This window comes from Camelus bactrianus, chromosome 17 (genome assembly GCF_048773025.1).
Source record: "Camelus bactrianus isolate YW-2024 breed Bactrian camel chromosome 17, ASM4877302v1, whole genome shotgun sequence".
Taxonomy (NCBI): domain Eukaryota; kingdom Metazoa; phylum Chordata; class Mammalia; order Artiodactyla; family Camelidae; genus Camelus; species Camelus bactrianus.
The window spans coordinates 890497-902981 of record NC_133555.1 but is presented as its reverse complement, the minus strand read 5'-3'; the positions used below and the strand labels follow the sequence as shown (position 1 = coordinate 902981).

General features: G+C 62.5%; 1 protein-coding gene across 4 annotated transcripts; it reads left to right on the top strand.

Moving 5' to 3' along the window:
- Positions 1-8: 8 nt before the first annotated feature.
- Positions 9-11649, top strand: TPRA1 (transmembrane protein adipocyte associated 1). Of its 4 annotated transcripts, none has more exons than XM_074344193.1 (12): positions 9-138; positions 380-605; positions 6351-6492; positions 6630-6762; positions 8015-8101; positions 8187-8259; positions 8368-8447; positions 8988-9098; positions 9210-9270; positions 9443-9545; positions 9631-9711; positions 10991-11649. In XM_074344193.1, the coding sequence occupies exons 3-12, from the start codon at positions 6368-6370 to the stop codon at positions 11259-11261; spliced, it is 1125 nt and encodes a 374-aa protein (XP_074200294.1). In that variant the 5' UTR covers positions 9-138; positions 380-605; positions 6351-6367; the 3' UTR covers positions 11262-11649. The 4 variants fall into 4 exon arrangements, with proteins under 4 accessions (XP_074200294.1, XP_074200295.1, XP_074200296.1 ...); XM_074344195.1 differs by having other exon boundaries at positions 46-180; positions 11018-11649; XM_074344192.1 differs by having other exon boundaries at positions 46-180.
- Positions 11650-12485: the final 836 nt, after the last annotated feature.

Genomic DNA, 12485 nt, shown 5'->3' with positions numbered 1-12485 from the left:
GGTGGGGCTTGTCCCCCGGACCAGAGGTCACCAGGCCTGCGGCCGCAGCGGAGGCTACTACCCGGGCGCTCGCCTGCCAGCGGCGGGAGTGAGGACGGAGGGGCCGAGCTGGTGGCGGACAGCCGCGGACACGGAAAAGTAGGCGTTCCCAGCCTCGGCCCTCGTCTGACCCCCTTCCGGGTGAGACTGCCGCTTTCCGTCTCTTCGCTGCCCGCGCGATGTCCCTTTAAGAGGTCGGCCGGCAGCCCCGCCCCCTGGGCATCTGATTGGCCCCTCACGCTGCGAGCGCCCTCTTTTCGGCGTTGCCCCCTTCCTATAGGTCGCTGCGGGCTGGGGGCGGGCCTGCGCGCCGCGAGTAGGGACGGTGGCTGTTTTGCAGTTTTGGCGGAACGAAAGGGACTCGCCAGCCTTCCGGGTCGCTGCTGCCGGGAAGGGCCGCGCGGAGTCGGGCCCGACCGCGTCTCCCTCCCTGCCCGCCCCGTCTGCGGGGGACGGCCGCGGGCGCCTCTTGCGCGACGATCCCCTGCCCGGCCCGGGCGCTGGAGTCGAGTCCCGCGGCCTTGCGGGGTCCGCGCCCGGCGGCGGATGGGCGGCCGGGGCCTCAGGTAAGGAGGGGACCCTCCCTCTTGCTCCAGCTGCGGGAGCGGATCCCGGGAACCCTCGACCCGCCTGCCCGCTCCTGCAGCCCGAAGCGACCCTCCCTCCCAGATGCAGGCTGGAGGCGCAGAGGGCCGGGGTCCTGGTGTCCTGGGTCGGCCGGGCTTGCGGACTCTGCGCTTGAGGTTGTGCAGGAAGACGTCCCTGCGAGTGGCCCGAGCCCCATCTACAGGCCGCCTCCGCCTCCGCGGGGCCCAAGGGGGTGGGGGTGGGGGGACACTGGAAAGGGGAGCGCAGTGACCTGACCTCGCTGAGCAGGACGGAAGGGTCTGTGGGGTTCCCCACTCACCAGAAGGGCTTGGCTGCATTCTGCGGAACATTCATCTATCCACTCCCAACAGTTTGTGGTTCCAGGAGACTGGGTCATGAGCATGCCTGGGCCAGACAGCCCACAAACACAAACACACACAGGGGTGGTCAAGGAGGGCTCCTCAGAGGAAGTGGCCTGAATGGTGAGACAAGGCTGGGGAAGAGCAGGCACAAAGGCCCTGAGGTAGAAATAGCACAGTAGCTTGAACAAGATGAAAGATGAGCTGCAGAGTGGAAGGGCATCAGCAGGGCAGCAGGCAGGGGGCAGATCAGGTTGGGCCTTGAAGGCCTAGGGGAGGGCCCACGGCTGGCCTTCCCCCTGGGGGCTTCTGGCAGTGTCCCTCTCCCCCTATCCCTAAGGCTGAAGGATAAGGGGTTAGCCTCTGACCTAGGGAGGTTTCCTCATCCTGTTTTGGTTCCAGAGTTTTCAAGCTCATCAACCAGTTCACGCCGGAAGCACTGAGGGGTGCTTCAGCAGCAGGCCCTCCTCTGCTCAGGGCTGTCTGTTTACCCCAGGTTCCCCGGCCAGTGGCTGGGCCAGGCGTGGTCAGCCCCACTGCACAGATGAGAGACCAGAAAGCAGAGGCCCAGAGAGGGGAAGGCCCTCCTTGTCCAGGGGCTCGCACGGGTCCAGCACGCATGATCCTAGCCAAGTTGGCATCCTGCCTGCAGGCTGGCCACAGAGGGAGGGAGGTGGAGGCCCCACTGTGGGCGGTGGGTGGGAAGGTGGCCTCTGGAATGTTAGTGAGGTCAGGAGAGTCCCTCCCAGGTGGAGGAAACAGTCTGCCCCAGTTTCCCTGGTCCCGGAGATAGGCCTGGGGCTTCCCCAGGACACTCGGCATCCCAGGAACTCCCCCTCTGAGAATCTCCTTCCCCATCCCTGTGGCTTGGGCTTCATGCCTTCCTCCCCTGCCCTCAGCCTGCCCTCCCACTGTCCTCTCCTTCCTGAGCCTGCAGACCCCTTACTTTGTCACTGCCCGGGCTTCTGCCCACAAGGCCAGGAGCTCACCCGTGGTCCAGGGAGGAGAATATGGAGCCACAGACCTAACCCCTCCCAACCGCTTCTCCCTCCAGCATATGGGGCAGTAACAGTGCCCTCTCTTGCGGGCCGGTGTGGCGGCTCAGTAGGCTACCTGGGGAAAGCCCTGGGCCCTGTCTGCACACAGGAAGGGGGTGCTGTGGTATTTTTCTCACTGCTTCCGTTATTTTACAAGCCTTGACACACAGTGGCAATTCTGGTGCCGCTGCAGTTTGTGGTCTGGAGGCCCACAGAGCAGCAGTGCCAGTGGGGAGGGCCTCAGGGATGCGAACCCTCAGCCCCACACCCGGCCCTGTCCCCCCTAAATGTGCTGTTACCAGCATGCGACTCTGGATCCAGCCCCAGGCCCCCAGCTACAGGTGGAGAAACTGAGGCGTGAGAAGGGCCCCTGGCAAGTTGCCAATTAGGGGCCTAGGCTACAGGCCTGGCAGGTGGCTGCCCAGCCCTGGGCTCTGTTCAGGGCGATGATGTAAGTACCGCTCTCTCAGGATGGCAGGGCCCGTGAGCATCAGTGCTCTCTGCTGTTATTATGGAATTAGCAGGAGTCTGGCGAAGGGAGAGCAGCTGACACTCCTTCCTCACCTCAGACTCTAGAGCAAGTGGGCCTGGACCCCCATGAACCAAATCCTCCCCCCAGCCCCACAGACCCTCTTCTGGGAAGAAAAGCAGCAGTTACCTTTGTGTGTGTGTCCTTTTGTAGACCACGCACTTCCCTGGTCTTGTTTGAGCCTTACAGCAACCTTGTTAGGTAGGTGTTATTTTCCTGTGCCATTCAGGGAGGGGAAATGACTCACCCAAGGTCACACGAAGTACTTGGCAGAGCCAGAAGCACAACCAAGGTCTGCCCAGCTCCGAGTCAAACTGGCTTAAGCAGAAAAGGGAATTTGTTAGATTTTATAACTGAAAAATCTGGCCTAGGGGTGGGGTGGGGTGGAGTGGGGTGGATGCTGACTTCAGGTGTGGCTGGATCCAGGGGCTCATGGGAGGAGCTATTTCCAGGATCTATTTCCATCTGTCTCTCACCTGTGTTCCTCTGTGTTGGCTTTATTTCCATGTGGGACTCCAATGTGCACATTCCCTGGAGTCGTGGAGGGGTGGAGTCAGCTGTACCCAAACCTTGTGGTTGGAGACTGGGGGTGCTGAGGTTCCCCCACAGGAAAGTGGGGTGCTGGACAGGTGAAGCGAAGAGAAGCCCCCCTAACCCCTGACCTCACTCGTCCACACTGGCTTCTCCGGCTTCCTCGTGGCTGCTTGGCCTGTACCCCAGCTCTGTTCCTGCCAGGGCTGCTTGAGACTCGGTCCTTGACCAGAGCCACTGCTGGGCTGCTGGGACCAGCAGTTTGCTCCACAGAGAGTGGGGAGCGGAGGAGGGGGCCGTGTAATCTGTCTCGCAACTCACAGTCACTTCTCAGTCACTGTCTCAGGCCACTGGCAGCTGTGAGCATCCTGCCCAGGGTGGTGGGTGGTCAGCAGGGGTGCAGGAGGCCACCGTCTGGGCATTGCACATCAGCAGCCACACAGAGGTGCAGAGGAGAGGCCTTAGTCCTTGAGGGTGTCTGCCTTTTCTCAGGAGACCCCCCCCCACGGCACCCCACATGCTTGCCTGAACCAGTGACAGGGAGGAGAGCGGGGGCCCTGCTGGGGAAGGGGAGGGCTGTCCACATGCTGCAGGGCATCTGGCAGCCTGGACCCCGTCTCTGTGTCAGACGGGCACCCTGCACCCTGCTGAGGTGCCCGGTGCTGCTCCACACCCCTCTCCCCCCAAAAATGCTGGCTTACTGTAACTGAGACTCAGCTGGCACTGGGGAGGGTGCTCTGCCTGAACACAGGGCACCAAGGAGGGTCCTGCAACAAAGGAGCACCTTGTTAGCAAGGCAGAGGGCAGTGGTGCAGGGACACCATCCGCAGTGCCGGCCTCGCCACAGCAGAGCGCCCAGAGGCTCCCTGCTCTTCCCTCACCCCTGCATGTGTCTGTCCACCCATCCCACTGTCCCCTCCTCCCCAAGGGATCCCAGATCCCTCCCCTCCATTCCCACTGCCACCACCAGTCACTGTCCACAGTGGCCTGGCACTCCTCGGCCTCCCTGCCTCCACTCTCCCTGCTTCAGTGTGCTCTCCATGGCAGCCCCTCTGTGTGGGAGTGGCGCCCCATCCCCCCACAATCACATTGCACTGAGTGAGACCGCGGTGCCAGTGCCAGTGGTCAGGCTTCCTGGGTTGACCTGCCCCGCCCCCATTCTCGTCTCTTCCAGGCTGCTTTTTGCCCTTTCAACAAGCCCAGACTGTTTCTGCCCCATGGCCTTTGCCTTCACTGCTGTCTTCACCCTGAGATGGTCTCTGTCCAGATTTCCCCCAGTACGGCTCCATTCAGTTATTTAGATCTCCTTTCAAGTGTCACCTTGTCTGACAACCTGGCCCTGATGAAACAAAGGCCAGGATATCAGGGTAGAAGATTACTTCTGTCTGCTACACGACTGTCTGTGTGTAAGCTGTCCAGGATGAGCCTGAAACCCAGACACCTTCTCTGTTACCGCTCTGTCATCCTCAGTGTGGGCTTGTGTCTTGTGGTCCAAGGTAGCTGCTGTTGCTCCCACCATCACATCCATATTCCAGCCAATGGAATTCTGTCTCACTCCTGTTTTCTCTTTAGCACTTATCTCTAGAAGTTTGCTTTCTAAGTATGGGTGTTGGTGCTGGCTGTCATCCTCCCCTCGGGGAATGGAGGCCCCGAGAGGGCAGGTGTGTCCCGGCATCTGGACCCGTCCTGGCTCACAGCCAGAGCTCGGCAAGGTCAGCGCTGGTAGAAAAGCCTGAGTGAGGGAACCGGACAGAGGCCAGCTTTTTCCCTTGGACCCAACTATGTGTCAGGTGTAGGTTCTCCTGTTTAATACTTTCTGTCGTTGGTGTGCCGTTGGGGACGTGATCCCAGAGCCAGGCAGAGGCCTGTTGCAGAGAAGGATGGAGAGTTCTGAGGCCCCAGGTCTCTGTCTACCTGCCTGGGGGTCGCCCCACCCTTTCTGAGGCACTGACATTCCCCAGCCCGGCCACGAGGGGAGCTGTCCTGCGGCCCCCGTGGCCCCCGCCTTGGGCCTGCTGCTGTTGGGGGGTTTGGGGGGATGGCAGTGGCAGCGGGGGCCTGGGTCCTAATGCAGGTCCCTTCTGCCAGGAAAGGTGGGGCTGCCCCTGGCTGAACAGGAGACCCCTGCTCTCAGTGTGGGAATGGAACCCATCTTTTCCTTTTGTAAAACCCACACAGAAAAGGGCTGGAATCATAGGTGTGTGGCCCCACGAACTGCGGCACGTGCGCTCCCCAGGCCCCCGGAACTGGAGCCGGTGTGCCCTCCGCCCTCCCCAGTCTCTGCCGGACTCGGACCGCACGTCCACACCTGGCCTGCCCCGGCTCGCCATCCTGGCTGCCAGGCCCTCCATGTCACCCCCATGCAGGGCTCGATCTTTTTGTTTCTGGGCAGTGATCCACTGTTCCCGCGGATGCCACCATCGGTGTGGGTGTTCTGCTGACGGTGACACTTGGGCTGATCCGTGCCCGGGGCTGTCATGACCGTGCCTGGAAGTGGGGGCACCGGGTCACAAGGCCCAGTCTGTTCACAGTTTTAAATGCCAGCATGTGTTACGTCCTGCTGCTCGGCCCCGAGCTCCCCGCAGACAGGCTGCTGCTGTCAGTCAGTGCGGCCCCACTCCTCTGCCACTGCCCTGAGGACCCCGTGGCCCCAGAACCCACCTCAGCTGGCCGGGGCGGCTCCCAGGGCCCCAACCCCAGCTCTCCTGTCCTCCAGGCTGGACTCCTGACCTCTCATTCTCAGTCACCTTGAAAACCCAGCCCTTCTGCCTCCCCTCCACTTGGAAATGTCCCGTGCCTCCTCCGGGCACAGGGCAGTGTCCCCTCCACTTGTGTCTGCCTTTCTAGGTGGCAGCAGAGGCGGGCAGGGCCGAAGGTCCCCCTGGGGTGTGCACGGTTCCTAGGCCTGCACCACCTCCCACGGCGGACCCTGTCCTTAACCCCGTTCCAGCGAGGACAAGGAGGTCAGGCTCCCTGAACCCGGCTCCTCGACCCTGCCCCCAGGACTGGAGGCGCTAGCTGGGCAGTGCCCAGTAGCACGTGCTGCTGTGCCTGGCATGCAGACTGTTCAGTCATTGAGGGCGGCCTTTATTGTTTGGGGTCACGAGACAGAGTCCAAGACAAAGGACTGGCCCCTTGTCGGCTGAGTGGGTTGTGACGTGTGGGGGCCCCACACCCACCTCCCGCATGCTGGGTAGCGAGCCCGAGACCCAGAGGCCCAGGCCACACGGCCCCTGTGCCGCTGATGTGGTGGCTTTCACCCTGCAGGGCTGGCTGCTGGCGGGATGGGCATCCTGGAGGAGGAGGCTGGGCCCAATGGGAGCACAGCGCTGCCTCCGCCCCTGGCGCCCAACATCAGCGTGCCGCACGGCTGTCTGCTGCTGCTCTATGAGGACATCGGCACCTCGAGGTGAGGCGGGCTGGCTGTGGGAGAGGGACTTCCTGGGTCCGCATGCGTGTGTGTGAGAGAGAGAAAGAGAGAGAGACGGGTGGGGCGGGGGCAGACGCAACCTCACCAGTGAGCTGCCTTCTGTACCCACCTGCTAGGGTCCGGTACTGGGACCTTCTGCTGCTCATCCCCAATGTGCTCTTCTTCATCTTCCTGCTCTGGAAGCTTCCGTTTGCCCGGGCCAAGATTCGAGTCACCTCTAGCCCCATCTTCATCACCTTCTATATCCTGGTGAGTTCATTCCAGTTCAACAGAACACCCAACTCCAAGTGGCTTGAGCAAAAAAGGGAATGATAAACTGCCTCTGAATGAAAAACCAGCTTCAGGTATGGCTGGATCCAGAGGATTAATGTCATTAGGACTCTGTCTCTGCATCTGTGTTCTCTGGCCTTATCTCAGATGAAGGTTCCCCCGATGGTATCAAAGGCAGAAAAGAGCAGCCTGAGCTAACATCCTGCCTCCCCGCCAACTCCAGCAGAAGAGCACCTCTTTCCTGGTGGTGCAGTGTAGGCCTGGAATTCCCTCTGAGTGGCCCACCTTGGAGCCCCTGTTCATCCCCGAGCCAGTCACTGTGACTACCAGGGAAAGGGGCACTTTGGAGTTGGGAGGGTGGGGTCAGCTCAGCCAGACCATATGAACTGAGGGGGATGGTGGTCCCAGGAGGAAAACTGGGGAAGCCTCACTAGAGAAAAGGGGAATAGATGCTGGGTGGGGAAATGCCCACTGCATTCTGACACCCGGCTGTGCTGAATGACCTTGGGCCAGTGGCTTGGCCTCTCTGTGCCTCAGTGCCCCTCGGTGTGATGCCCACACAGAGCTCCAGCCCCGAGGGGCCTGGCACACGGTGGGCATGTGACCCGAGTGCTGTCAGCCTCCCTGAGGTTGGACACAGTTTTCAAGGCACAAAGGACAGAGTGTACAAGTCTGGGCCCTTTGGTTTTGTGTGTCAGAAAACTGAACTTAAGCTCAGAGAAGCCAGAGAGGAAGTACTGACAAAAACTGACAAGTCCCAGGCGTCAGGCATGGCGGGGTCACGGGGTGCTGTCTGTCTCCCTGCTGGCCTGGCGTCTCTCGGGCCCTGTCTCTGGCAGTCTCTGCCCTCCCCTCCCCGCAGCCTCCTTTCCCAGCGGCTGAGCTTCATGTCCTGGGTATGGCTTGCACTGGACTCCCTGGGGTCCCACGCCATCCCCAAACCAGAGGATTTGAATATGCTGTGTCCACCCCTGGGTCACAGGCCAGTCCCTGAAGCAGCAGTGGTGTGGCCAGCACCCCCCCATGTTATGGGGGAGCAATGGGAGAAGGAATGAGGCTGTTACCAGAGGAAGGGGATGCGTACCAGGCTGACAGCTAACAAGCACAGGCACTCTGCCACACCTGCGTCCTCCCTGCGTCCATCCTTCCTGAGGAGTCAAGGTCTCCTGCAGACGCAGGGTGTGGTGAGCAGGCCCAGAAGCCCCACCCTAGCCTCTCTCTTGCTCACCAGGTGTTCGTGGTGGCGCTGGTGGGCATTGCCCGGGCCGTGGTGTCCATGACGGTCAGCACCTCGGATGCTGCGACCGTTGCTGATAAGGTGGGGCCAGGCCTGCCACCAGGGTTCTGGGTGGTGGGGCGGGGCGACGGGCCCCAGGCTGACCCTCTGCCTGCTCTGTGTCCAGATCCTGTGGGAGATTACCCGCTTCTTCCTGTTGGCCATCGAGCTGAGCGTGGTCATCCTGGGCCTTGCCTTTGGTGCGTCTGCTGCTGGGGCCGGTGCTCCCTGCCCCTCCCTGGCTGGGGGCCATCCTGCCAAGGTCAGCTGGGCTGGCTCCCGCCAACTGAGCAGCATGTTTCTTCCAGGTCACCTGGAGAGCAAGTCGAGCATCAAGCGGGTGCTGGCCATCACCACGGTGCTGTCGCTGGCCTACTCAGTCACCCAGGTACGCAGGTGGGACAGGGCAGCCCCGGGGGCACCGGGGGCTGGGCATCCACTAACTTCTGGCTCAGGATCAGGGCTGAGTGCTTATCAGGTGCAGTGTCTTCAGCTGAATGCAGCTAAGGAATCGCCTGCCTGCTGGTTAACCTCGCAGGTTCTGGGCCTCCCCAATTCCGACTCAGTAGCGCAAACCTGCCGTTTCAGCAAGCAGCCCGCACAGGGAGCGCGTGGGTCTGCAAGCTATGCTGAAAGCCCTGCATCCGGAGCCCCCTTTCCTAGACTGTGGGCTGCCCCTCAGCCTCCCTGTTCTGGGTGCTGGAGCTGGGGACGGGCAGCGAATGGAGGGCCAGGTGGGAGCGGGGCCCTCCCCTGCCCACTGTAGGGCACACTGGAGATCCGGTAACCGGATGCCCACCTCTCGGCTGAGAACGAGCTGGGGGAGGGGGAGGGCAGGGAACGGAGGGTCAGGTGGGAGTGGGACTTGGTGCGGTGGGGAGCCCAGGTGGCAGGAGGAGCCAGTAAGACCCTCCCCTGCCCGCTGCAGGGCACACTGGAGATCCTGTACCCCGACGCCCACCTCTCGGCCGAGGACTTCAACATTTACGGGCACGGCGGCCGCCAGTTCTGGCTGGTCAGCTCCTGCTTCTTCTTCCTGGTGAGCTGCAGGTGGCCGGAGCCGTGGGACAGGGCCTGGCTGCCCTGCTAGTGGGCTTGGCCCCGGGCTGGAGCTCCCCTGCGTCCTGGTCAGCGCCGCGTGTCTCCGCAGGTCTACTCTCTGGTGGTCGTGCTCCCCAAGACCCCGCTGAAGGAGCGCATCTCCCTGCCCTGTGAGCGTCTGGGCACCGGAAGGGGCGCGGGGCCGGGCACAGGGCAGGCTGTTGGCCCGGGGGTGGCCTGGGGCCGACAGCCGCGGTCGGGCGGGGGAGGGGGCCAGCTGGGCCCGGGTGGGCGACACCGGGCAGGACCTCACGGCGCTCCCCCACCCCCACCCCCCCGCAGCGCGGAGGAGCTTCTACGTGTACGCCGGCATCCTGGCGCTGCTCAACCTGCTGCAGGGGCTGGGCAGCGCGCTGCTGTGCGCCGACGTCATCGAGGGGCTCTGGTACGTGGGCCGCGGGCGGGGCCGCTGGGGGGGGGCGGTACCGCTCAGCCTCGCCGCCCTGACCCGCCCCCCGCCCTCCCCGCAGCTGCGTGGACGCCACCACCTTCCTCTACTTCAGCTTCTTCGCGCCCCTCATCTACGTGGCCTTCCTGCGGGGTTTCTTCGGGTGAGTCCCCCCGCGACGCTCGGGACTGGGGAGCCACGGGCTGTGGGTCCAGGTCGCGCTGGCGCTTGGCCGCCTCCGCCTCCCGGCCGCGGGCGCCCCCGTGTGGCTGCTGTCGGGCGCCTTCTGCCGCTTGCGCATGCGCAGCCGCCGCTGCAGCATCCCGGGGCCGCTCAGGCTGGGCGGGAGCAGTGTGTACGTGCACGTGCGTGTGAACAGACACGTGCGCACACACAAGCGCCCATGCACAGACACGCTCATGTACACATGGATACACATATACATATACCTATATGTACACACAGATACACACTTAAATGCACATATATATGTGCACATACACACATGCAGGTACACACACATGAATTCGTACATCACTGCCATACAGACGTGTATTTGTTCATATAGATGTATATCCACACGGATGTGCATACACACATGCTCATGTATATACACGTAAGCACACGTGTGTATACACACATGCATTATACACGCAACCTACGTAGGCACATGCTCTGTTCCCACGAGTGGCCTGCTGACCTGCCCTGCACTTTTCATCTAAAGGGAGACCAGCCTGCCCCTGGGCGAGCAGCTGCCCCCCAGCACCTGCTCTGCTGGGTGTTATGTGGCCCCACGCACAAAGCCCAGAGCCCCCAAAGCTTGTATTCTCTGGGGGCGCTGGAGAGGTCAGCAGGGTTGGGGGGGTCCAGTGTGTGTTTGAGCGTGGGGTGCATTTTTGTGCAGTGTGTTCGGAGGCGTGTGTGTGAGATGGGGTTGAGGTTGGACCCCGGTCTCGGGTGTGGTGAATGCGGGCGTTTTGCCTCTACCCACCCTCCCCTGCCTGCCAGGTCTGGGTGGGCTGGGGGAAGGCCTTGGAGTGCAGTAAGAAGTGCTGGGTTGGATCCCCAACCCCGGTGCACATGATCTCCTGCCCACCACTTATCTCCCGGGCCTCTGGCTCCTTTTTGTAAATCAGAAGTGGAGCTCTCCCCGCCAGAGTCACCCTGAGGACGGCAGGCCTGAGAGCTGGGCTGAGGTCAGGGCCACTGTCCGCCCAGACCTCTGGACAGGTGCTGTTTCGGGCCACCATTCCCCAGGTCGGACCCCTCCCACCTGCCGTCCAGTGAGAGAGCAGTTGCTCCCCAGGATCCCACAGCCCAGAACGGGAGGGCCAGTTCCAAACAAGTCCCTTTGGACTCCAGAGTCCCAGCACCAACAGGGACCTCGCAAGGTGGACACTGGGCAGCCGTTAGCATGTTTCCTGCCATGTTTCACACGGCAGGGCTCCCCGCCCCTCTCTCACCACCAGCTCAGAGCCCAAGATCCTCTTCTCCTACAAATGCCAAGTGGATGAGACTGAGGAACCAGACATGCACCTGCCCCAGCCCTACGCTGTGGCCCGGCGGGAGGGCCTGGAGACGGCGGGGGCTGCCAGCACACAGTTCGACTCGGCCAGTGGGGTGGCCTACCTGGACGACGTGGCTTCCATGCCCTGCCATGCTGGCAGCATCAACAGCACGGACAGCGAGCGCTGGAAGGCTATCAATGCCTAATGTGGCTGCCCCGGCCTGAGGGTCTACTGGGGCCAGCGGAGGACGGGCTGGTGGGGGGCCCAGGAGCGCTGAGCGCCCGGCAGAGGAGGACGAGGGGATAGGACCGAGTGTGGGCGGGAGCCCTGTGTGGGCCTGTCCTGCCCTCGGCCACCCCTGCTCCAGCTGGGGGCCGCCTCCCCCTCCCACTAGCCCTTGCCCTGCTAGGTGACTTGGCCCAGACTCTGATGTCCCAGGGCTGGGTCTGGCTCTATTGGCCGAGGGCCCCTCTCTGCAGCCTGGGCCCCAAGGACTGGTCTGGCCCGCCCCCTCCCCAAAGCCCACTGCCGGGTGGGCTGAAGTGTGTATATTTTCTTGATCTATTTTCTAATAAAAAGGAAAAGGAGCAGAAGGAGCAGAAAGTGTTGACATGGAGGTGTGGGGAGACTGGGGCTGGGACCCGAGGGCCAGGGTGACTGCCCTGCAGGCTGAGCCCTGGGAGGCTCGGGGCTCCTGCGTTTGCTCCTGACCGGCTACTGGGGAGGTGGAGAGAGATCGGACCCCGCATCCCTGCCGGGGGCCCTGTCTGAGCGGGGGAGCCGGGCGTGGGGAGAACTGGGGCTTCTGAGCACCGTGTCTCCACCCGGTGGTCCCACCCTTTCCCTGGGCCTCATGTTTCCTTCCCCCATCTCAGTAGCTGTGGAGTGAGGGTGAGAAGGCCTGCCGTGCGGGGATTTTTGTCTTAATTAGGACACAGCCAGTGTGGACAGCTGGCAGGTGCTGACGGAGCATAATGACCGCAGGGCAGATTTCAGTCTCTAGCTTGGTGCTCAGCACAGAGGGGGCCCCCTTAGAAGGCAGGGTGCCCGGGACGGACGTTCGCCATGCTGGATGTGATGAGCTGAAGGTGGGGGTAAGCCCCAGCGAAGCGCCGGGATGGTGAAACGTGAGAGGGAAGTCGCACGTAGCCCCACGCCTGTGCCGACCTGCCCGGCTCTGAGTCTTGGCAGCTGGAGGAGAAGGGGGCTGCAGTGGAGTTCCAGAAGCACCAGTGCGCTCGTGCACACACGGCACCCTGGGCTGGAGCGTGGATGTTCCGTAGCGTGTTTCCCTCGCTGACGCCTGGTCTCGGGCTCGTCCCACGTCGGGTGGGAGAGCTGCTCCAGCTGCATACTTTCCAGACACACGGCATGGATTTAACCAGTCCCCTCAGGAGGGACTTTTTTCCCCTAATATATTTTGCAACAA

What these genes read in the sequence shown, in the direction of transcription:
- TPRA1 (XM_074344193.1), top strand. Translation starts at nt 6,368, where the DNA reads ATGGGCATCCTGGAGGAGGAGGCTGGGCCCAATGGGAGCACAGCGCTG. An exon ending in GAGGACATCGGCACCTCGAG is followed by an intron (nt 6,493 to 6,629) that starts GTGAGGCGGGCT and finishes CCCACCTGCTAG; the next exon opens with GGTCCGGTACTGGGACCTTC. An exon ending in GGAGCGCATCTCCCTGCCCT is followed by an intron (nt 9,271 to 9,442) that starts GTGAGCGTCTGG and finishes ACCCCCCCGCAG; the next exon opens with CGCGGAGGAGCTTCTACGTG.